A 25,424-nucleotide genomic window follows, 5' to 3' on the forward strand; every position below is an offset into this window, starting at 1 on the left:
TTTTGTAACCGAGTTTTCTAAAAGTTGGCACATTATAAAAATAGTCCAGCACATTTTATTTAGACCCACAAAGTGTTAAACAGATCAGGAACTATATATAATGTTTATGTTTATGGCAAGTCAAACACATAAGATGGCTAACATTCGTCAACCTAGTTTTGTTTCCTAACTGCATTTGTTACAAATAACCATATGAAATTTTATTTCAAATTAATAAAATAAGAGTTAAAACTGGTAAACACTTTAAATCAAACTTGCTTTAAACCCATTGTCTGCTTCACCATGGATCATTTCTGTTGCACTTAATAAGCACAAAATCAACATTCTTAAAAATACCCCACACATTATATCTTGATTATATTAAATGACCTTTTGGAATGTAAATGTAGTCTATGTATGCATAAAGATCTAAACAATTTATTGTGAGAGCCAAGCCACTGTATTTCTCAAAAGGAAATTAGAAGCCATTCACCCATTTATTTATTTATTGCCAAGAAAAAGATTGATATTTAGCCAGTGGCATCTCTCACTTTTACTGAACCATGAGAAAATTAGTAAAGAAAAGAGGAGGAACTGGATGCTAGTAAGTCAAATATAGGTCAGAATAACTTTGGTAGCTGTCTGAGCTGTTTTATATCCAGAAAAGTGCCCACTGAATTAACATTGTCTGCTTGGTTTAAATTATCAACAGCGGGAGCTTGTGGAGTTTCAGTCACAATGTGAACATTAAGATTTTCTTTGTCCGGATGCTGTGTAAATTCTACATCTCCAGGTAAAAGTTTCATTTTTGGCTTTAAATCCTTTAAAAAAGGCTGTGGACTTCCATGAGATTGGTGTGGGATTCTGGGTGGAAAAACAGCATTTGTAACATTTCTTAAGATGGGCCCTTCTGAATGCAACGGGCGACAAGACAATTCAGTTTCACAGTGTATGGGATCAAAAGCAATCTGCTTCTCACCGGGTCTTTCGGAAGAGCCTTTCCAGGAAGCAAAGCCCCCTAAAACAGGGTTGAAATCCAAGTGCAGAACAGGCTCGTTTCTCCTGTAGTTCTCAGTTGGTTGCTCCTCTTCATCATCACTGCTGTGTAAGAGGCCATACTTCCTCATATACCTCTTGGTTGCAAAAGACATATTGCCAGGGGAAATTAACCCAAGGCCCATCAAAGACTTCTCTGTGTTTGTGTGCAGGAGAGTCTGTAAAGATGAAGTCACAGAACTATTGTCGCTTGAGTGATTTAAAGAAAGCTGTGACAGTTGATTTTCATTCAGGTACTTGAGAGCAATAGCATTTGCCTCCATGCTCAGATCTGCTCCAGTGGGAGTTAAGCCACTCATACCAACATTAGCAAAAGAGATGTAGTTTAGTCCTGGGACTATTGCTTCAGGGTTAATATAAGCCAATACACTAGAAAAGAAAAGAAAAAAACTTTAAAGAATTCTGAACATAAGGCCAATTTATTTGAATTAATAACCAGCTGATCATAGAATGTGAATATAATACAAAACTGTCATCTGCTTTGGTATTCATGTAGTCTCCTAATTTGTCTGCTTTAATATGACTTATACATTGTCACTGTCATACTGTCAGAGAAATTTACATGAGAGCCAGTTTGGTCTAGTGGCTAAGGCGCTGGGCTAGAAGCCAGGAGGCTGTGAGTTCTAGTCCCGCCTTAGGCATGAAAGCCAGCTGGGTGACCTTGGGCCAGTCACTCTCTCTCAGCCCAACTTGGTGCAATGTAGACTAGCCTCCTTGCAGTGCACCCCGGGCAACGTGACTTGTCATGGCTAAATAGTCTACACATCTGGCTGCTGGACCTCACAAGGATTTCCCAGCAAGAAAAAGCAGCATGAACACCAAACTGCTATGCCATATGATTAGAGAGAGAGAGAGAGAGAAATTTACAAAGTGGTTAACCTTAGTGGGGCTGTTTGTCTCTCTCTTAGGGGAATTTATATATAGATGGGCTGATCTACATCTGTGGGAGCAGCCTTTTATTTCTGTCCAATATGCCTTCCTGTCTATAAGAAAACCATTTTGATTTGTTATGTAGGAAAAAAGTAAATAAAGTACTATATTCCATGCAAGACATGATTGGAATAAGAAGGTATTTCTCCAGAAGTTTATCTCATGCTACCAAGATAGGTAGCACAGACACTTGGCCTTGTAAGTCCAAAAATCAGTTTAAGCAGTTCTGTACATCCTGCTCATCTGCGCAAAAGGAGAATTTATTATCTGCTGAATAGTAACTCTGATTTCTAGATAGCTATCTGCAAAAGATGACTGTTAAAGGTATTTCAGATTTTTAGGCAGGCATACTGTAGATACATGAATAGCCAGTCATTTGTGGATTTAGTATTAAATTATTGCAAATTTGTGATGGAGATAAGTTTAGTTTTTCATATATGTAGGCCAGATTTGCACAGACAAGGCTGTAGGGAAGAAATGAGAATTAAATTAATTAGTTTTCATTTTCATTTCTAATTAACAATGATTTAATATTCCATCCAAATCCTGAAGTGGAAATAATTTTAATGTTGGTTAGTGCAAACCAAATTTCAATCAATGAAGGTTGAGGACAATAAATAACAATGATTCAAAATTTCTACTAAAAGTCAAGGCTTATCCAGAGTTTGTTCCGGTTCGGATATCACAAACTTCTGCTCAACAAAAAAACACTGCAAAAATATTTCTGAAAAAATGTTAACAAACAGAGAGGAACAAGAAGTTCTACCTCACCCCATGCCGAGATTTCCCCTTTCCTTCTAGATGACAAGACACCACATCTTTCCCCCACCCTCAGTCCTGCTCCATAGTACAGTGGCAAATTCTGTTATTTTACCTTTACCATAAGCAAAAGTGTCTGCAGGGACAGGGGCAGGGGCATCAACTATGTCAAAATGGTGGGTGCAACTGGACAATTGAAGACCTGCCCCCTTTTAATGTGCATAGCACACACTGCACATAAAAGGGGTGGGGCTACCTTTCTAGTTGCGCCCATGATTTTTATGCTGCTGATCCCCCTCTGTGGTCGCCAACTACCAAAACACACAGAGCAACATGTCAAAGTGGAGAGGAAATGGTGGTGTGATAGTAATCAAGCACAGCCTGGCTTGAATGCTTCCCCCCCACCTCCCATGGAGGGAGTCCCTTGGCAGTGAGAAGGATATTCAAGGCTGGTGGTGAAGGCAAGAGGGCTAACTATGTGGCATTGCCTGAAAATATTGGCGAAAGCTTCTGAATTCTTCCTTGCTGCCATGAAGGAAAATAAGTAATAATGTATGAGTTTGACTTGTACGCTGCAGGTTAAACCGCTGAGCTGCTGAGCTTGCCGATCGGAAGGTCGGCGGTTCGAATCCGCGTGACGGGGTGAGCTCCCATTGCTAGTCCCAGCTCCTGCCAACCTAGCCGTTTGAAAACATGCAAATGTGAGTAGATTAATAGGCACCACTTCAGCGGGCAGGTAACGGCGTTCCGTGTAGTCATGCTGGCCACATGACCACGGAAGTGTCTACGGACAAACGCCGGCTCTTCGGCTTTGAAATGGAGATGAGCACCGCCCCCTAGAGTCGGACACGACTGGACTTAATGTCAAGGGAAACCTTTACCTTTACCCTTGACTTGTACTCTAACTCATGCTGTTAACACAAAGTAATCATTTTTATACTAAACTGTAAGCATTGATTTAGAAGGTAGCTGACACAAACTTCAGACATTAATAGTTCTAGAAACTTAAAAATTTAATTCGTTTCATAGTTCAGAAAATAAATCCCAATGTATATTTTGAAATGTAAATGAAATATGGACTACTCATATTTTTTCTCCAGTGTTCTGGAAAAAATGACAAGATTATGTTCCCATGTAACATAAATTATTGACTACTCATTCTTCACTAGAGAAGCTTAAAACACTCCTTAATGCTACAGAATCTGATCTAAATTACAAGGAAGACCATTTGCAGTATAGCTGAAGGATCATAATGCATGGAAGCAGGAGTGACAGCAGGATGTGGTCAAAACGTCACTTACTGAATTGTGGTTGTATGCAGCTCAGAGTTGCACTGACTGAGGTACTATGTAAAACCTAGCAATAAAAAAAAATCAATAAATTTCCATTACCCGGCATTCTCCACTTTATGTACATTGTTCATCTTCTCAGGAGAATCAAAAGTTACTCCAAGGTTTCTTAATTGCTTCAAGGTTGCATTCAGAACACTATCTTTATCTCTTGGGATCATGTCTGATGTGGAGCCTCTTTTTTGTGCTTTGTTTATTTTTAAGGATGTAGTATGTTCATCTCTAATCAGATCTTCTTTCAGAGAGGGACCACTTTCATCAGAAGATTCCTTCAAAAATCGATTTACTTGACCCTATAGAAATATTAGAAAGAACATAAAATTAGGTGATGAAAATTACAAGATGCCACCTCCATAGGAATTCACAGCATGCTGACAATGTATTCAAGTCACCATCCTGTAAGTAATTTATTTCTAGCTCTCAAATCATAGATGCACAACTAATGTCATTAGTTTACAGCTAAACAGATTTTAGTATCAGCCTTTAGAAAGTTAGGAAAAATAATCTGTTCAGGTTTACATTTGAAATAGCATAATTTTGTTTAAGTCCTGGAATATTAAAAATAAAGTGGACATATCCTATTGAGCTATTTAAGGAAAGCATGGAAATTCAAGATGCATGGATAGTAAAGGCTTTGCTGCTAAGTACTTTTTTAAAAAATTCAGAAACAAATTGATTTACAGGACCAATACTGTTAAGACACTTGAATTAAAGTTATATGGAAAAAACAAATGTGAAAACTTACTAATATATCCTGATAAATTTTTTGATCATCTGGCAACACATTTGGTGGGCTAGTAATGATACACTCAAAATTCTGTTCATCAGTTGGATCCAAATTATTGTCAGTTCCTTCTGAAGGCCTGGCTTGCAAACACTGGTTACCATTTTCATTCTGCAATGAAGCCCGGTCCATTCCTGTGGCAAGTGGTCCATTGCTATTAGCAAAAACAGACATGATTTGAATTAAACTATCAGTACATTTATCATTGTCACAGAATTTACATCTTAAACTAGGCCTCATATTTTCCTAATTCTTTATCATCAGACTCTCAGGTTTCAGGATGTTTATTTTGTTTTTAGGTTGGAAATGACTTAGGTGTTTATCTTCATTTACTGCAAGTAATATATTCACAGTCAGGACAAGAAGGTAACAAGTAGTATCCTCTTCAGTATGATATTACTTGAATGTATGAAAGATTTGCCCATTGCCAAAATAAATATGGATTTAATAATATTTTCTGTTGAATGCTCTATGAGGACCTGCATGTGTCATTCCAACAATCAATTGTTTAAATCTAAGTTTCCTTCTGGGGTGCATCAAGGGTTCATTTTGATTATCTGTGCATGAAAAATGTATTTTAATTACTCTCATATTACAGATAATTCTATTTTGTGTATTATTCCTGACCAGCACCAGGTACATGGACGGACAGTTCCTCGCATACCAGCTCCATTCTCAATGCCGTATAGTGAACAGGCATCTACAGATTGCACCTATTAGAGTTTCCCTGAGTACAAGTTGAAGCTTCCAAGAAACAGAGACCCGAAACCAGAGCATTCACAATCACACAAAGGATTAAAGTGAGTAAACCCACTCATTATGAAGAGATCATGGTACCAAAGATGTGCTGGCATGCATGAGATGAACTGCTTAAATTGTGTCCCCTCACATTTTTCATGTTTAATGCTATCATAATTTTTGAGGCCTACTGAGGCTGGCAACACAGGAGCAAATCAACTGATCTTCACAAATAGAACAGAGCCCATAAAAACAAGTTGGGAAACTGTCTGAAGTGGGGCTAGAATCAGAATATTAGTTGCTATATAGTTCATTTAAAACAACAACTATGAAGAAAATAGTTATCTGGACACTTGACTTTTCACTTGCTTAAAGAAAATTAAAACAGTATTTTTGAATCAAGCTCCTTCTATTCTTAGGATTAAAATGTTGTTTTCAATAGGTGACATATGTAGAAAATATATAGGCAACTTATTCTGAGGTTTAAATGCATGAGATGTCATTGTGCAGAACAGTTCAATTCAGTCAATCCAGGCTACCAGCTATAATAAATACATCCTAGAATATACAGTAGGATATAATAATACAGCATATTACTGAAGGCACAAGAAGAGAAATGAACCAAATAAATCTGGTATTTTATACTACAAGTCAGTTAAAATACTAGGTTAATTCTGAAAAATAAAATACCCCACAGGTGACGAACATAACAGAAGATTTATGCAAAGTTTAAAAGAAGTCAGAAAAATATTTCAATTAAAAAAAATTACCACAGGCCTGTAGAAGATTGATTAGCTCCTCCTTCAACAATATGGACACTATCAACAAAGCTGGGTATATCAACAGCTTTTAATGAAGAGGCAATGCTTGTTTGACTACTATCCTTTTCTGTGTTCATAGAAATAGTAATGTCTTCATTGGAAATTTCAACTTCATCTTCTTTCACAGACTCTTTCTTCTTTTCCAAAGGGGGATTCCAAAACAAGCTAGCACCTATATGAAGTCAAGTAAAAACACTGTGCAACTTGAACAAGGCTGCTGCACCATACACTGTATGTGATGTACACCATGACACAACTCTGTACCATTTCTTAATGCACTTGATTCATTACTGATACAAACTAATCCAATTATTGTATTAGCAAATTCTTACTGTACATGGAACATTTGTTAAACAACTGACAAATGGCAATTCATCAGCAGTTTGTATGCAGTGCTGGTTTTCAGTCCTAAAACTGGCATAAACAATTCCAAGCAAAAGTGGAAGACTGAGGATTTTATGATTCAATTAGAAAATACCTCTTTAGCAAGGCAGCGCCCAGTATGTTAACTGGAAAATGTTATAGCTTCAAGGATTTTTAAAAAACATGTTGACATTTGCTTTGTGTTAGTCATGAGCAATCTCAGTTAAACACTCCAGTTATTTTATAAAATTATGAATCTGAAACGTTAATGTTAGGGCTACACAGTGTGGGGCACTAAGCAGTTTTCTGCAAAGACTAAGGGGCATCATAAGCTATGAACAACCAGAACAAAATGGCTCCAATATTTAGCATTTTCCCCTGAGTTTAGCATCACCTCAAGAAAATGTACAATAAAGCATTACCTGTACTCACTGCAATGCTGACACTTTTCTTCATGTGTAACCCTGGGGAAGACTGGGTTTCCATAGCAACAAATTCTACTTGCTTCTCAGACTGTAGGCTATTGTTTCCTATGGATCTGGAAGCACAGGACTGAAGAGCTTGTGCCTCTAAAAGCTGCTGGATCTGTAAACAAGATCTGTGTTAACTGAACAGCCCGGATAAAAGTAGGAGAACCAATTAGTATAGATTACTTGCCAACAATTTGTCCTACATATATTTAAGACTATTTTTTTCTATCAACTATACAAGGCAGTGTTTTAATGCCCTTTTTATGTAAGAACATAAAGTAGGGCATCATACCACAGCACAAAGAAATAGGTAGTAAAACTGCAAGTCATTAATTTAGCTGGCTTCTGTCCTATACTGACTTTCCGGCATAAGAAATGCTAACAATAAAAACACAGTATTATCCAGATATAATACCTCTACTTGCCTTAGAGGGGATTGAAATAGAAACTCTGAGTTCTAGCTTAATAATATCATACCTACCATGTCAAAGAGCAATTACACTTCCAATAATGAAGCCAAATAAATCATTGAAGTAACCCAACCAACCTGAGCCTGTAGCAGCTTGATTTGCTTATGCTGTTCAGCAAGAATTCTGTAAACATCTGAAGATAATTCCATCATTTCATTATCTGATACTGCATTTGCAGCAGGAAGGTGCATACAAGCTAAGTGTGTTGTGTGAGCCTGTGCATTGCCAGGATCTACTGGAGATGAAATTCTTACTGCAGCTGATGTGTTATCATTAATGGGAGAACAATTCCCTATTATTCCACAATGGCCTAAGCTCATAGGGCTACTTGTGGCACATACTGGATTGCAGCCACCATTTACACATTCTTGATTCTGATGAAACGTTAATTTTGTACTCTCCTGAGTAGGACTTGAATGATTTTCAGGGGTTTCATTGGAACCCACATTACATAACCCTTGCCAAACATTTGCTGGATTGTATTGTATATGGCCATACTGCTGACAGTTGCAGATACAAGGTGAACAGCAAGATGGACCTTGAACTGGTATCCGAACTCCCAGTGGTCTTCTCAGATAAGATGGTGATAATGCACAAGTATGCCATGGATACTGGGAAACCACAGGAGGTTGGTTAGACTTTTGCACTGAAAAACCATTAATAGGAAGTTCTCCTTTCTGTTGAACATCATCACTACTTGCCAAGTGTCTTTCAGAAGGAATTCCACGTTGATGCAGGGATGTATTCTGTGAAAGGTCTTTACAGGATACTGAAGGAGAAGCAGAAGTAGATACAGAGCCCTTTCTTGCTTGAGAGCCAACTGTACTGGACTGCAGTTGTACTGGAGACTGCATTCCCTTGCAAAGTTTTAAAGATGTAGTCCTGTGTTTCAAATGACTTGATATTTGCTTTGGAGAAGGCTCTCCGGCACCTGAAGCAAAGATCTGCCTCCCAGTATCAGAGCTCTGAGAGAGCTGGGGTGTATGTGGTACAGAATAGGCCATCTTAGCAGGTTGATGCCCAAATGAAGGTTGATTTTTAAACACAGCATATTTAGATGTTGATACAGATTCTGTGGAGACGCCTTCAAGTACAATAGACAGTTCAGGAACTGAAGGATGGATCTCAGTCATCTGGAAACCAAGACAGTTTAAAAATAAAAATATTTATGCATTCTTAGTTTACCAAATCAATCTGAAGTATTTTTCTCCTCTCATCTACACTATAAATAGAAGTTAGTGCAAAGAAAAATATGATAATGTATACACTGTAACATAAAGAAATATATCTCCTCCAGGAGGCCTAAAATATGACACCCTCCCAAGTCCCCCAATGAGGGATTTTTGTGCTACGCTAGCATAGTCTCACATATCAGTTTCATATATATTTTGGGAAGATAAGTTAAGTGCAAGTGCCTAACATGAGGAGAACAAGAAGGAAAAGACACTGTAGAAAATGCTGTACCTCATTTGTGTTAATGTACCAACGTAATACTGTAAAACATAATGCTTGCAGCTATTGCCTTTCTGTCACTGATTCATTTTTAGTTTAGAAATAAGAGACAAAACCAATCAATTCCAACTCAGTAGGCATTCATTTAAGTTCTCAATAAGCATATCAGTATAGTTCACACTTTTGCTGGCTCTTGTGTCGGTATGCTGTGAGAATGCCTCCCTATTAAATTAAGCCAAGTAATTTTGCCATGGTTCAGCTAGTTTACTTCTTTTTTGCATATTCTGGCAGCATAATTATGCAGACTCCTAAAAATGGGTCTTCTTCAAACTTAATTTGAAGATTTAGCTGCAGCAATAAAGGGTTAAGAGTACTGTAGTACAACCTAGTGGCAAGATTATGACATAACACTAATCTTTAAGAACACTGAACCTAAGTATTAGTTACTCAGATATATAGTGAGAAGCTAATTTTCTTTGCACAGTTCCCGGCAAGAAATGTAGAAAATACCTGTTGATTGATTGGATGAGGACGGGGAAATGGTCTTGGAGATGCATCATCTTCCACACCAGAGTCATGATCACTGACAGAAAGTTTATTGGGTGAGCAATCTTGGGATAAACTATAAAAAAATGGAATTTTATATTACTAGTAAAATATAACTGATATCTATTTTATACTCCTGTAACACACTACAAATAATCCCAGGAATTACACAGATTCTAAATTCTATATACAATATCTCATTCTATAATATAGTAAACTTAAATAGCGTCTGCAACTCATTGACATGTCATGGTAATTTACACATTTTTATGATTATTAAACAGGAGAAAGCTGACAACTGTTTGTAAACAAGTTAGATAAAGCATATAAATCTTATTGTGTCTTTCAGCCGTGTTATGTTTGTTTCACTGGTTAAAGGGAAAGTGTTTCTCCTAAAACAGTCTCTTCATTAAAGTGAATTATGCTGTGAGATTTGAAAACAAGATCTACAAAATGTCAATACCCACATATTGTCTGATATCCCTTGGGTATTTCTTCTTTAGGGTAATAAATTACAACTTACTATGTTAATGAGATGAACAACCTAAGCAATCCTATTGTCTTACCTCCTATTTTCTATAGCGATACATTTCACATGGGAGCAGATAGGAACACCTACCTGGTTGCTACTAATTATTCCTGCTGAAAATCCTTATTTATTGCAAGATATTGTAAAAACTTTGGAAGTTATAAAATTGTATGCCAGCAAACAAATAGTACAGATTATTTACATGGAGAATTGAAAAAGTGACCCACCTGTTTATGGAAACATTTTTTGAAATTTTGCTGAAGAACTCTGTTTCTGCATTTTTATTTTCTGAGTTCAATTCAAACTGGATAGGGTATTTATCTGAAGGTTCTACATCCTGAAATGAAACAGATGTAGATACTAAGCCTGATAGTCTATAATCACTACAAAACTGCATCCTCAGCATCAGACAATAGGTGGTGCTGACTGCTCACTGCCTGAAAGATTTTATGTATGTAGGGTGACTCATGATTGCTACAGAGAATGCCATAAAGTGATGAGGAGCTCAATAGAAGAAAAAATTTGAAAATCATTATTGCTGCAATTTTCTAACAATAATATTAGATATACTGTAGTATAGAGGTAAAAATTGGAAAATTGTTACTGCTTTAATTCTCTAACAATATTAGGTATAGTACAGAAATACTCAGGCACATATGAAACAGTTTCAGCAGACTTTCCATTTTGAATTGGCCCAAGAAAAGATGCTTTCAAATTAACAAACCTAAATAATAATAATAAAAAAACATGGAGAGAAGTTCTACTTGAATACTTCTATTTGCTTCTCAATCTTGTGAAATTGTTCTCTTCAGGAGTTATAATTACTACACTGGTACTCAGAAAAATGATGCAAAAGAAGATAGTTAAAATAATCATTTATTAATCTTTCCAAATTGAGAAAATTAAAGGATTACATAGTTTATCTCTTTCATCAACAACAGCAAGCATCCCACGAATCTATTCTCTGGTTTAGCTCAGCAGAAGCAATGGTTAAACCTTTTAGAATATGTAAATTATTCAAAATGTAACTTTTCTAAGATATGGTTGGCCCAATATCTTTTATGATCAGTCTTGAAATCAAAAAGCTAAATTACCCTTTTCAGTTCTCATACTTTTTCTTTTCCTTTCTCCACAAAAAAATCAGGCAGTTGACAAGATTCTCCACCCATATACTTCTCATTTTAAACTACAAGATAGATTAGGATAGAATGAATGACTAGCCCAAGAGTACCTACATATCTCAGGCTGAGTAAGAATTTAAATCTAGATCTCCAGTCTTAATCCTAAAGCTGTTCCTTCATTGCGAAATTTCAAAAGCAGCTGCTACTTTTAGAAGAAACGTTCATTTAAATTTTCTAAAGAGAGTATGCTTACTGAAGTGTTAAGACATTTGAAGCTGTATAGAAAACCATTTCACAATTTGCATATATAGGTATTCCAGTTCTTGAATATTTTGTTCTTCTAAACGAAGTATGGCCATGCTGCTATTACATATCCAGCAACAACAGGAAATCAAGCAACTTACTTTGAACAGATGTAATGTTTCTTTGCATGTAAGTAGCTGGAAGTCTAGTTCAGTATGCCCATCATAAGGAAAGCATTCATAAAACTTTGGATCTTTATGATTCAGAGCAAAAAGAACTACAAGAAAGCTTCCTGATTCAGAAAGTACCCTAAAGAGAAGAGAAATATTATGTAGACAAAGCAATGCAAAAATCACTAATTCAAAAATTCTGTGCAGCAACATACACCAAGTAACTATAAATGTTGAACAGAATTCAGTATGTTTTTTTTTTAAAAAAATAGTAAAATATTTAGCTAGCCACTCTGGAGTCTGAATCACTGTCTGTACAGCACAACATTATTTATCATAAAATGATTAAACAGTAAGCTCACATTACCTTCCCAGAGTACTCTGCAAAACTGTTACTTCTCCTATGGTTTGCAAAGCAATAAATGCATGCAAGTGGAATGCAGGATGACGCTACTTCATCCCAAATGAACTTACTCCAAACAGTATATAATACTGTTATTTGCGTTATAGATACTCAGTGCTTTGCAACAGGGCAGGTGAGGCATTGCTCTGTTCAGATAAAATACTTAACTCTTTGACCTAGTGCTGAAGGTGGTTTGCAAGCAACACAGCTCCAGCTATTTGCATAAAGGCTGATTGGCTATAGGCAGGCTAGGTGAGAATTCCTGCTGCTTAAATCATTTTATTAATTAAGAACTACTGTTGAGCCTGGATCATTTCATATTTCATTTGGTTTTGGAGAGCAAAACTGGACAGTATCTTTGGCCCCATCTCTACTTACAATTCAAAATACTAATACTTTTAACCATCTTTAAAAGTTTAGTTTAGATCATGTTTTAGAGGACCTCTCCTATAAGACTCTGCTGGCTGTGGGTATCTGGCTGGGTTTGTAAAAGGTTCCACCACACCTTCTAAAACAGTAAAATGCAAAGATGTAGATTTCCCTGGCCTAGAAATATGTTACTTCTTCCTGCATAATATTTCTACATTATTTGAGGATCTTGTTCTTTCTGAGGATCTTTTCCTTAACTACCTGAAATGTTTAATAGTATTTTATGTTGTCTACCAGTTCTGATTTGTTCACTACTTGTTTTAACTACTTATTTTTAATGACCTTTACGATTATACATTGTAGATACTTTAGCAATAAAATATTGAATAATGTAATAAAAATGCCAATAAATTAATAGTAAGAAAAAAATCCCTATTACTATTGAGAAGAGCAAATTTTAATTATAATCACCTCTCTTGGATTGATGAGCTGTATAAGTATCGCAGACAAAAAGCCCAAACCTGTGGATTGTGGATATGGAATATTCCACTCAGCCAGCTAGAGGAAAGGGGGGAAAAGATACTTCTGAACACTCACATCGTAACACTTGCATATCGTATAGGAATAAGAAATAATCTGAACTGCATATCTGAGATAATCTGCAAATATATTGAGAATAGAATTGCCTTTGCTCATAATACAAGTTCAGATCAAGAAACTTTTTTTTAAAAATCCACTACCCAAATACTTACATGCCAATCAGTGGCAATGTATATACTTTAGGGTCCGATTCCAGAATTAGAAGAAGTTTCCTTGTTCGATCCATTGAAATATAACTGCAAGAAAGAGAAATGACTTTTTTTCTAATAAAGAAAAATGATTTTAAAGAAACAGAGATTTCCAAACTAGCAAAAAGCTATTGCCAGAGAAGTAGCAAACATGAAAGGATTTTTCACGTTTTACATACACAATGAAGAGAAATGCATGAGCTTCATACAACTGACAGTGCATACAAGGTTAAGTGAAGATTTTGCATAGTATTCTTTTCAGTACCCTTCTGAAACATAAACGTTCAATGTATATACTTTACCCAAAAGGAATAGAACTATGTATTAATTACTCCAGTGTTGAAGGCATTGTTGAAAGTGACTCTCAGAAGATGGAGAAATCAGGCAACTGGCAGATTTACACATTAGTCAACGCATTTAATATTACTGGCATCCTATGGAAACATTTCCAGCAGCTTTCAAATAGTCAAAAAGATGACAAAAACAAATGACAAAACAAAAACCCACCACCAAAACACCTTTTCTGCCTGAAGACCAAACATTTAAATTATCTGAATAGCTGCCACAGTAATGTAGACCTAGGAGATAAGCAGTGTAATATGTACAGCTAGATAAACTGGAGCTGATAAAGGTAACAATGACAATATACTGTCACCAGTTCATTCCATTAATAGAAAATATCTACTATCACTTACTATACAGAAACTCAGAAAAGACTAACCTTGCATTAATTTTTTTTTTTTGGGGGGGTGCCTTTTGATTTCTGGCAATTGCCTGGACAAGTCCCTTTGCAGTTTTCTTGGCAAGATCTCAGACGTGGTTTGCCATTGCCTCCTTCCAAACTGTCATGTCCCCCTAATCATGGCACAAACATTTTTTTTCTGCCCTGCCCTCATGATGTTGCCTTCATCTCATCCCCAGCCTTTAGATGAGGCAGCTTTAAGCTGTTCTGAGGAATTGCAGCTTCGAAACACTCTTTTCTCTGCTATCCTGGCACAGTTTTTCTCATGGTCACAATCTGGCCTGCTTTACTCATAATGTTGTCTCTGATGGAGTCCTGAGTTGGGATCTCCCCTATCCTCTGCTCTGGTTGCTGGGAATTGCCCTTCATGGCCATTTTGACTTGGTCTGTTGGAGATACTGGACGGCTGGCTTTGGCAAGAGCATCTGCTCATTTAATGCCTGACCATCACCTTCCATTGCACCTGTCAGGTCTTATGCCCAGCCTGCTCCATTCTATGTTAGGAAAGTGGACTGGTGGTCGTGTTTTCACTGGCTGGTGACACTGGAAGGAGGGGAGATGAAGCTGAAATCCCCCAATCCTTTATTTCTTTCTTTCTGTATGTATGTATGTATGTATGTATGTGCCTTTAAGTCAGATTTTGACTCCTGGGGATTGCCTGGACTAGTCCCTGCAGTTTCCTTGGCAAGGCTTTCAGAAGTGGTTTGCTATTGCCTCCTTCCTAGGGCTGAGTGTGTGTGACTGGCCCAAGCTCCCCCCTAACTCTACACCTCACTATACCAAACTGGGTCTATTTTTTAAACTTATCCGTTGAATCAGTAAGGACAGTGCAATGGCTTGCCTCCTTTCTGTGGCAGTGCAGAGGAGAGATATGTGGGAATCATTGGGAAACTATAAACTCAGTCTGGGAAATAGGAAGGGGTGAAGAAGAAACTCAAGACTGCCCCACCCTGACTCTCTTTGGTATAAGATGAAGGAAGGGGAAATGCTGTCAAGCTTGTGTTATTGTAGCCTATATCAATGGAGTATTTCTTGTGTCTGTTTCCTGATCTGGTCTACCTCAAAGGGATGACAGGAGGAACAGGGATCAGCACCAAGGGCAGCTCAATTGATGCTGATATGCTGGCTCAAGGACTGGAGGAAAGCACTGTGACATTTATCCTTCTCCACTCTTGCCTGCCATCTATCCATTTTTACTGCTGTCTGTTACTAGGCACTTGTATAAGGGACAGTGTGTGTTCCCTCATGGCTGAGTTTCAGATTTTTCTTAACAAGTTATTATAGAATCTTTCAGCATGCTAAGTATTTTCAGTTTAAAATTCTTGGAGATTAGCATTAACTTCTAGAGCCTACCCTAAAAGTATTAAAACTTGCAATATTGTTTTGGAGCATTTTGTGAGTATTCCTCTCCAGCATCCTACAATAAACACCCTAGGGCTGAGAGAGAGAGTGACTGGCCCAAGGTCACCTAGATGGCTTTGTGCCTAAGGCAGGAGTAGAACTCATGGTTTCTCAGTTTCTAGCCCAGTGCCTTAACTACTACACCAAACTGGCTCTTTAAGAACTGGAAAATGCTTTCCAAGTTTCCTTAGAAAGCATTCAGTGAAATACTGTACTCTTAAATGAATCATGAATAACGGACATTTCAAAACTCAGATTAACTTACCCACATTTGTAAGTTCCTTGGACATGCGCAATACTCATACTGCTACTTAGGTTTCTAGCAAGGGCTGTAGGAATTATTGGAACAGGCTTCACAGGAGTGTATTTTAAAGCATTGGCCACTGTAACTGCTGCCCAGTGAAAGTCAAAATTTAGGTTGTCCATATTCTCCATTGAAGAGATGTGAACTCTTAAAGTCAGCAGTTTGGAAAGTTCCAAAGAATCTTGGCTGTTCAGATTCTGATGCAATATCTATAGTAAGAAGGTATCAAAGTGAATCTCAGATAGACATATCAATAGCAGGACTTGTTCAAAGCAGGGAGAGGCATCAGCAGTGGCATTATTTCTTAGCCATGCTTCCATATGTCTCAGCACAGTTGGAAAGAACACCCAAAACAGCAGCCATGATCCTCCAGTTGTTCTTATCTCAGCTTTTGCTACCAAGGAGAATACCAGAAAATATGAATGATAGGGATAGGATATTGGGAATCTATGAGGACAGATTTTTCATTTTCAAGTATGCAACCATTTTTATAATATAGGATTATAAACAAAAACTGAAATACTACATAGTCAAGACAGGATATCACCATAAGGTACCACTTCAGAATAAAAAGAACGTTCCCAAAATTCTTACCTTAAAAGCTAAGCTAAAATCCTCAAAGGTGTGTACTACAGTATCATTTGATGAACATCCCCAAGCATCAACTCTGCATGGGATGAAAAAGTCTCCTGGTAGAGGTGCTGTGGGAATTTTTCCCAAACCACTTGGTTCTTCACGACCCGGATCAAAACGGTCTACTGTTAGCAATACACGTTCACCATCTGTGCCAGAAATTTAGGATGATTAATATGCTTTCCATTTTTATTACATATTTACTAGCCCTAAAAGTTTACCAATGTCAGAGTTTAGACATTTTGCTCCAAAGCAGTAAATGACTGTGACTCTGCAGCCAGAATGCACTCAAAATATTGTAAAAAACAAAAGGTCCAATTCTGACTGAAAAAACTGTGTACTTCACAACAGGCAGGAAACACAAATGAAGACTTGTCTCCAAATCATTAAAGCAGATACAACTTCAATTCCTTTCCATGTAAGAAGAGAATAATATAGCTTTGAAATAAATCTGTGCTGTAGAGAAGCATCACTGAATCATTTGTATACTCAAGGGACTGAGAAATTCAAGATGTACATTCACTACCGAGCAGAATCAGCTTAGCGGTGAAGCAGAGCTGAAAATAATAGATTCTAAGTTCAGTGCAATGTCTGCTATCCCATGGTATTATACACAAAACAATCATGTTAAGAAGAAACAACATTGTAAGGCTTACTCAATCAAAAATAAAATTGTACTCTTACCTTCATCTATTGCAAGAGTGCCAACTAAAAAACAGGTGAATGGCTTCTTTCTACATTGCATAGCATGACGATGGGCAAGCCTCAGTGTTTTTTCAGCAATTATTAATTTAGGATTTCTAAGAGATAACGGTAACAGAATTTACTATTTCTGAATATACCAAGACTAAGACATTCATCTACCCCACAAAACTACTAATTACACGCAAAAATGGTACCAAAAAAAACAGTGGGACAGAAAGTTGAAGAAGCAATTTCGCAGACTGTCCTATCTCAGTCACTTCCCATCTGGACTGCCACAATGCACTCTACATCGGACTACCCTGAAAATCACTTGGAAGCTACAATTGGTCAAGAAAGTGGCTGTGGAGGTAGTAGTAGCAGGCACCCTATGTAAGATCTTTACTCACTGAGCTGCACTGGCTACTGGTAAGATGCCAAGTACAATTCAAGGTGTTGGTTGTCATCTATAGAACATTTCATGGCTTACAGTCTGGTTATTAGTCTTTCTCCTCTTGTTTCTGCCCAACTGGTAAGGTTTGGCATTGTTGGCACATTCGCACTATAATCTTGTGGGATATAGGAAATGCACCTTCTCTGCAGCTACACCTGTCCTGTGGAACAACATTCCCCGAGGTTCATAGGGCCCAAAACTTGTGCATGGACAAAGTCGTAAAATCTTGCCTCCTTCAACAGGTTACAGATTACAAATCCTACCTATAATTTAGGTGAGAAACAGTGCTTTCTCCAATAGGAGCTGGATTCCAAAGTGCAAATTTTGATGGAGGAAAACTAAAGGGTAGCATCTTTCCCGAGACCCCTCTGAAAGATAAAACAATTTTAGATTTACTACATTTGATTTGGGTATAGTTGGAGGAGATGACCAATTTTTCAGTGTGACAAATCCTTTCAAAAAAACAAACAGTTTAAGATGTAAAATTCAGACAATAGTCCTTTTTCAATTTCACCAGAAAGTGTCATGAATTCTTCATATACCCTTTAGATATATAAATGTTAAATATAGCATTTTTATCCCAAACATGAGTCTACTTTAAATAGTACATTTTAAGTTCAACTGTTCATGTATGTACATGTGACATTCATATTGCTTCGTCTCAATAAATTCTATAAATATTAAATGCTCTATTTTTCATGCAACATTTAAGAATCCATGCTTCAGATATCATTTTAAAGTATAATACATATGCTTAGCAAATGGCTATTTATAGGGGAATTGGTATATTTTATTAAATGTTGCAGATCTCTAATCCTGTTCTTACTAAACCGTCAAAATTATTCTAAAGTCATTTGTGTTTGCCAGAGAGTTACTCCCTTTTCCAGAGTTCAGGTTGGAATGATTCCCATTTAAGAATGAACAAGAGTCCTTAGACAGCCAGTAGCATGTGCAGCTGACTTCTGACTGAAAAATTTCAGATATTTCATTCTTAGTGTCAATAATTATACACTGTACATAAGGAACTAGTTTAGTTCCAGCTAGCCTACATAACTACTAAGCCCTAAATCATCACAGTATTACAGAAAAGAAACAAATTATCTTTAGAGCAAACATATTCATTCTCCATGTGAGCAGGCTGTAAAATCATTGCATCTGAACAAAATATCAGTAATACCTTTGGTTTTGAGATTCAGGGGAAATTATTTCCATGAGTCTGAATGTATGAAATCCCAGTACTCCACTCTGCAAGAAAATGTGACAGAGGAACATCAAGACATAGATTTTAACTATCAACATTATATTCACATCTCACATTTAACATTCTAATATACTGAAGGAAAGTATTAACCACATAATTATTATAATAGTAAATATATAAATTTGTAATTTATCATCTGTAGCTAATCTACCTTTTTCCCCCAAAAGGCAACCAAAAATTCATATATACTTGAACCAAGGATTGTTATTATTTTGTAATAGGTTTCTTTGTTTTCTCACAGAACATTTAAAACAGTAAATCAAGACTAGCATTGTCCCCCTGGCATATTCTACCACTTTTCCCCAAATATTAGGAACAATAATTTTAGCATTAGCCTTTAGTTTATAAAAAGCATAAATAAAAAATTTTAAAATAACAGATTAGAAAATTAATGAAGAATACAAAGGCAAGCAAAGAAAAAAACAAACTCGGAACATATATGTGCAGTTTTAATGAAAAATATTTTAACTATCTATATTATTTCTACCAACATACAAAAATGATAAAGAAAAACAGTATTAATACACACATTTATAGAATGGTGACAAGTTTAAAATCAGTTCATCTTTACTGGAAGTGTTTTTCTATACTGTTTCTTGGCCTTAATTTTTCAGCATAAGCAATTTCTATTTTTAAGTATCACCAATCCAAAGAAAGATGTACTTTAGTTCCAGTGTTTTGTGGTAAGACATTCCTGTAAATTACAGTTAGATTTGTTATATTGCAGCAATATATATGCTTAGAAAATATGAACAATAAGCCAAGAGCAGGATTCATTGTGAAAGACTGTCGGGTGATTTCCTGATTTCTTAAAAAACTTCATATTTCTTCAGAGACTTTCAGGAATTATTTTGTTTTCTAATTACTCAAGCATATTAACAAGAGTTAAAACAATGCAATAATGTTATGTAATCAACATTAAACCTATTGCACAAAGAAAACACTTTCCAATATAGACAATCAGAATCTTGGAGGGAGGCGGGTATAACATATTCCCTTCAGTCCCCTGGACAACCATGGCCTTCGTAAATTCCAAAATGTTGGAGCTGCTCTAAGCCAAGCATATAGGAGAGATGGCCCATTTTTTAGGCCCCTGAAAGTAACTTTCTGGAGGAGCAGGATCTGGAAAAAGCATCCCCACCAATCTTACTGGGTAGGCAGTTTGACTGGAAGCAGACAGTCTCCAACATACCCAGGTCCCAAGCCATGTAAGGCTTAGTAGAAGTAGATTAGTATGAGTATAAAAGACTTCTGGATCAAAAAAAAGGCTTTTAAACTTGTGAAATGAGAAAACAGACCCATTTTAACTTACCAAGCCAGGTTAAATAACTGAAGCAAAGAATAAAAGTATCATCACTGTTTGCGTTCGCTATTAGACCAGAAAAAAATACAAAGTTTGTCTTATGTAAACTGTAGATCTTTCTAGGAGGCATGAAGCAGTACTGAAGGTAGACTTAAATTACTCCATCATTTATTGCAAACAGACTCTGCATGGTCCTTCCATATCAGGTTTCTCTTTCAAATGATGGAGCTAACACTCAAAGACAGAAACAAAACTCAAAATGAAGTAAAGTTAGGGAGATACAAATGCAAAGTTCTTCACCTAGGAAAAATAGGTAAGATGGGAATACCTATTGGAGGAAATACTCATATAGGATAGGAACAGTCTACATGGAAATGAACTTGGAATTGTGTTTAAGGATGAGCAGAATATGGGTCAGTAATGTGCCAAGAAAGATCATTAAAAAGGCAAGAAAGAAGGAAAAGATCCAAATGGATGTCAGATGAGACTCTGGAACTTGCTCTTAAATACCAAGTAGCTAAAACTAATGGAAGAAAGAATGAAGAAAGAGAGCTAAATAGAAAATTTCAAAGGGCAACTCAGAAAGATAAGGAAAAATACTATGATGAAATATGCAAAGACCTAGAGCTAGAAAATCAAAGAGGAAGAACAGCCTTTCTCAAACTGAAAGAGCTGAAAAGACAATTCAAGCCCCGAGTTGCTATCCAATACATTAAATGATGCGGGTAGTATTAAGATGGAGGGAATATATAGAATCACTGTATAAAAAAGAGTCAATGTTCAACTATTTCAGGAGATAGAGTATGATCAAGAATCATTGGTACTGAAGGAAGAGGTTCAAGCTGCACTGAGGGCGTTGGCGAAAAACAAAGCTCCAGGAATTGATAGATTACCAATTGAGATATTTCAACAATCAGATGCAGCAGTGGAAGCACTTACCCTTCTATGTCAAGAAGTTTGGAAGACAATGACCTGGCCAACTGACTGGAAGAGATCCATATTCATACCCATTCCAAAGAAAGGAGATCAAACAGAATGTGGAAATCATTGAACCATTTCGTTGATTTCACAGGCTAGCAACATTTTGCTGAAAATAATTCAACAACATTTGCAGCCTTACATCGATAGCAAACTACCAGAAGTCCAGGCTGGATTTAGAAGAGGACATGGTACAAGAGATATCGTTGCTGATGTCAGATGGATCTTGGCTGAATGTAAAGAACACCAGAAAGATGTTTACTTCTGTTTCATTTATGCAAAGGCGCTTGACTGTGTGGACCATAACAAGTTATGGCTAATATTACGAAGAATGGGAATTCCAGAGCACTTAATTGTACTCATGCGGAACCTGTACACAGATCAAGAGGCAGTCGTTAGAACAGAAAATGGTGACACCGAGTGATTCAAAATTGGAAAAGGTGTGCAGCAAGGTTGTATACTTTCACCCTACTTATTCAATATGTACACTGAACAAATAATTCGAGAAGCAGGAATGTACGAAGAGGAATGGGGTATCAAAATTGGTGGAAGAGTCATTAACAACCTGCGATATGCAGATGATATAACTTGACTTGCTGGAAATGAGGAAGACTTGAAGTACTTGCTGATGAAAATCAAAGATTGTAGTCAGCAACATGGACTACACCTAAATGTGAAGACGAAGATCCTCACAAATGGACCAATAAACAATGTCACAATAAATGGAGAAGAAATTGAAGTTGTCAATGATTTCATTCTACTCTGATCAACGATCAATGCCAAGGGAAGTAGTAATCAAGAAATCAAATGATGTATCGTGCTGGGAAAATCTGCCATCAAAGACCTATCTAAAGTTTTCAGAAGATGTCAGTTTAAAAACAAAGGCGCGTCTGACTCATGCCATGGTCTTCTCGATTGCCATATGCCTGTGAAAGTTGGACATTAAAAAAGGAAGATAGAAGAACTGATGCATTCAAATTGGGGTGTTGGCGAAGATTACTGAAAATACCATGGACTTCCAGAAGAACCAGGAATACAACCAGAATGTTCCCTAGAGGCGAAGATAACTAGGCTTAGACTCTCATGCTTTGGGCACATCATCAGGAAAGACCGATCACTTGAAGGAAAAAGACATCATGTTTGGTAAAGTCGAGGGCCAGCAGAAAAGAGGAAGACCTTCAATGCAATGGATTGATACAATTACAGCAACAATGGACACAAACATTGGAACAGTCAGGCATATGGCGCAAGACTGAACAGCCTTTCGTTCTGTTATACATAGGGTCGCCATGAGTCGTAAATGACTGGACAGCAACTAACAACAACAATAATGTGCCATGAGTATTAAAAAGGGAAATACGGTTTCTAGCTACAGTGATATTTGATTCAGGTACTGATTCTTAGATAAAGAAAAATAACTGTATTTTCAATCGGTCAGACTCCATCTGGAGTATTACATCTAGCTGAGTAAATGTGAGATATCTGCACCACTCTTATTGGAGATAGACAGTGACGTATTAACTTTCACTGCAACTCTTACACAGCATTTGATTAAAAATCCTGATTTTCGTAGTGTTCGCCATTTCATATCTTCCACTTGTTTCCTTAAGTTTATGTCCTGAGCTTCTTCTAGATCCCAGGGAGGTCACCTAACTCCTTTTCCAATACTAGATTGGGAGGGGTACTTAATTAACTTCTCAACATTTGTTAAACAATGAGTACAGTATTGCATCTAGTTCTGAGCATCACTAATGCACAGAGGACCAATTAAGTTATATGAGGAGAGACCTGGAGAACTTGAGAAAAAGGAGCAGGAGGATTTCAATAGCATTTTTCAAGAGCTTTAAGTTGTCTCACAGGTAAAGTTCTATTATCTGTCTTCCCAGAAGCAGGTTATAGAACAAGAAGCTTAAATTACAGGAAGCCATCTTTTGGTTCACTGTTTAGGGAAAAAATTCTTCAGCAGAAGGAGCAACTGGATAGTGAAAGCAATTTTTAGAAAAGCAGCAAGCTCTCCCTTGGATAGGTTCAGATGGAGATTGGACATCCATCTATCAACAGTGCTTTCGTTCAGATTCCTACACTGAGCAAGGGATTGGATTCAGTGACATAAATGCCACACACTGAAATGACAACAAAGAAGCTTCCCAGTTACCCACAAGTCGCAGAGTACCTGCTAAGTGACAAGTTAAGAGGCTGTAAAGGATGACATCTAACCAAATAAGAAATGTCGATGAAAATTCATGTCCCCAAACCCCAGAACTTTATTACTGCAATTATTTCGAATTATCTCTGAAGCATACTCTGAACACCTTCATTTACATAACCTCATTCATAGCTCCGTGTGTTTTTACCCGAACTATTTGTTGGGGAAAAGCTGATCATTAACAAAATAGTTCGTGTTCAATTTACACAGCTGAGATACGAACAACCGACACGCTGGAGAATTACTTTGGGAAGACGGATACAAACCACTGCTGACAGCAATAATTAGTCTCTCATTTATTTCTCTGCCAGCACGGCAACACCGACTAACCAGCAAGAAGAAAAAGAGCAGCCAAGGCCTTTCCCAAGGCAATCCCACAACGAGGTCCACGCAGAGTAAGGAATGAGTACGGTTTTCCCGGGCACTTCTTAACGCGAATGAACGCTACTATACCAGCCTCAACCCAGGCTTGTATAAAAAGGGAGACTTAGAATCATTACAAAAGGGGAGGGAGAAACTCCTTAAACGTACATAAGAATCGAAACGACATAGATGAAGAGAATCCGCTGTACAAAAAAAATACCCGCATCAAGAGCAATATCGCCTCGCTTACCTCGCAACTCTCATTCAGACTCCGTTTTTATTCCCAGAGCCGAACAGAACTATCTACCAAAGTAACCGAATTCTTACTCCCCTCCTGTTCTGGCGGCTCCAATGGCGGCACAATCAGCCAATCCGAAGCCCCCTAGGGCAACTCGATCTAGCCAATCAAAGCTCCTAACAAGCGCTTTCGTCCGCCTACCACCCTTTTTGAATCGTTCATTTAGCGTCAATCAAGACCATAGCGCCCGCCTAACGGTTTGTGGTACCAATGACCAAGCTTCTGGTGAAATAAAACCGCCTTTCAAGCTTCCGCGCGCGTATATCTTTTATGGGTGGGATTTTAAAAACAATGGGATTCTTTTAAACGGCCTCAGAAACAGAGCTACTGCGCAAGCGTCGAGGTTAACAAACGGGTAAGGGGTGTGGTTCTTTTTGTTGCCATAGTAATCGCTGCTAAAGCTCCCAGCGAAGACAGCGGCTATAATCACAAACACCTTTGAGCAAACATAAGACTGTTAATGATCTTACAGCCCAATTCTAGATATTGACTCAGAAGTAAAGCTCACGTACATTCACCGGCTTAGGAGCATCATACTCAAGCCCTTCGAGTTCAATGGGGCTTAATCCAGGTAAGTGAGTATAGAATTGCGGCCTCTCTGTTGCTGCAAAACCAGTACCGTAAATACCAACAGGAAGTAATTTGATAATAGATGATCTGCTGTTCAGGTGCTCAAATGATACTTTCTCTGCATCTACGTCAGATAACTAAGGGCAGAAGGAATATGTGGTTTGTAACACTGTGCAGCAGTGGGAGAATGAGGTGCCTGATTGAAACACTACCCAAAACTGAGAATCAGTCAGGCGATGTCACTGCTGACATTTTAAGATTTTCCTTCTCTCTGAAGCAGTGTTTCTCAACCTCAGCAACTTTAAGAGGTGTGGACTTCAGCTCCCAGAATTCACACAGCCAGCATGGGAGCTGAAGTCCACACCTCTTAAAGTTGCTGAGGTTGAGAAACACTGCTCTAAAGCTTATTATATTTGGGTTACAAACCAATGGGTTACCACTAGAAAACAGCAAAGAGACTCTAACCTGCCTTTCTTGTTATCCAGAGGCATTAGACTAGGTTCCAAAATTATCTCAGCCAATGCAACCAAAACCATTTCAGGGGATCATGTGAAAGTACCATACATCTGAAGAACATCAAGTTGAGGAAGACTGCTCTAATTCTACAGCTTGCAGCGTCCCCAATAGGTTTTCACAGGCAAGGCAGGGAGGAAATTATTTTCCCCACAATCTATTGCTATGAATGGCAAAAGATATCTTTAGCTTGAATAGGCAATTATGATGTCCTTTTACAAAACACATTGTGAAACTAAAAATAGTCATTGCTTTGACTTTGAGAAAAAGAATTTTCTCTCCATGCTGGGCAAAGAAATTCTTAGATAATTACTAGCTACTAGTCTTAGGCTATGAAGAGCCTTGTGGCACCTTAGCTGATATGTAAGTTTTGTCAA

At 37.4% G+C, this 25,424-nt stretch overlaps 1 protein-coding gene across 1 annotated transcript; it reads right to left on the reverse strand.

Moving 5' to 3' along the window:
* STIL (STIL centriolar assembly protein) lies at window positions 1-24,017 on the reverse strand. Its single transcript, XM_063297897.1, has 17 exons — window positions 23,917-24,017; window positions 18,733-18,800; window positions 17,819-17,923; window positions 17,105-17,220; window positions 16,382-16,569; window positions 15,749-15,996; window positions 13,305-13,388; window positions 13,024-13,110; window positions 11,772-11,919; window positions 10,474-10,583; window positions 9,682-9,793; window positions 7,797-8,852; window positions 7,202-7,364; window positions 6,366-6,588; window positions 4,819-5,011; window positions 4,116-4,366; window positions 1-1,404 (listed from the first exon to the last, which is right to left on the reverse strand). Exons 2-17 carry the CDS (start codon window positions 18,765-18,767, stop codon window positions 600-602), a joined length of 3,924 nt encoding a protein of 1,307 aa, XP_063153967.1. The 5' UTR covers window positions 18,768-18,800; window positions 23,917-24,017; the 3' UTR covers window positions 1-599.
* Window positions 24,018-25,424: the final 1,407 nt, after the last annotated feature.

Source organism: Candoia aspera, chromosome 3 (assembly GCF_035149785.1).
Source record: "Candoia aspera isolate rCanAsp1 chromosome 3, rCanAsp1.hap2, whole genome shotgun sequence".
NCBI classification, from domain to species: domain Eukaryota; kingdom Metazoa; phylum Chordata; class Lepidosauria; order Squamata; family Boidae; genus Candoia; species Candoia aspera.

Excerpts from the sequence above, each read along its gene's own strand:
- STIL (XM_063297897.1), bottom strand. The coding sequence starts at position 18,767 with ATGGAAATAATTTCCCCTGAATCTCAAAACCAAAG. Across the intron at positions 17,221-17,818 it reads GTTTCTCACCTAAATTATAG|AAATCCTAAATTAATAATTG; the intron begins GTAGGATTTGTA and ends GTTATCTCTTAG. Across the intron at positions 8,853-9,681 it reads CTCATCCAATCAATCAACAG|ATGACTGAGATCCATCCTTC; the intron begins GTATTTTCTACA and ends CTTGGTTTCCAG.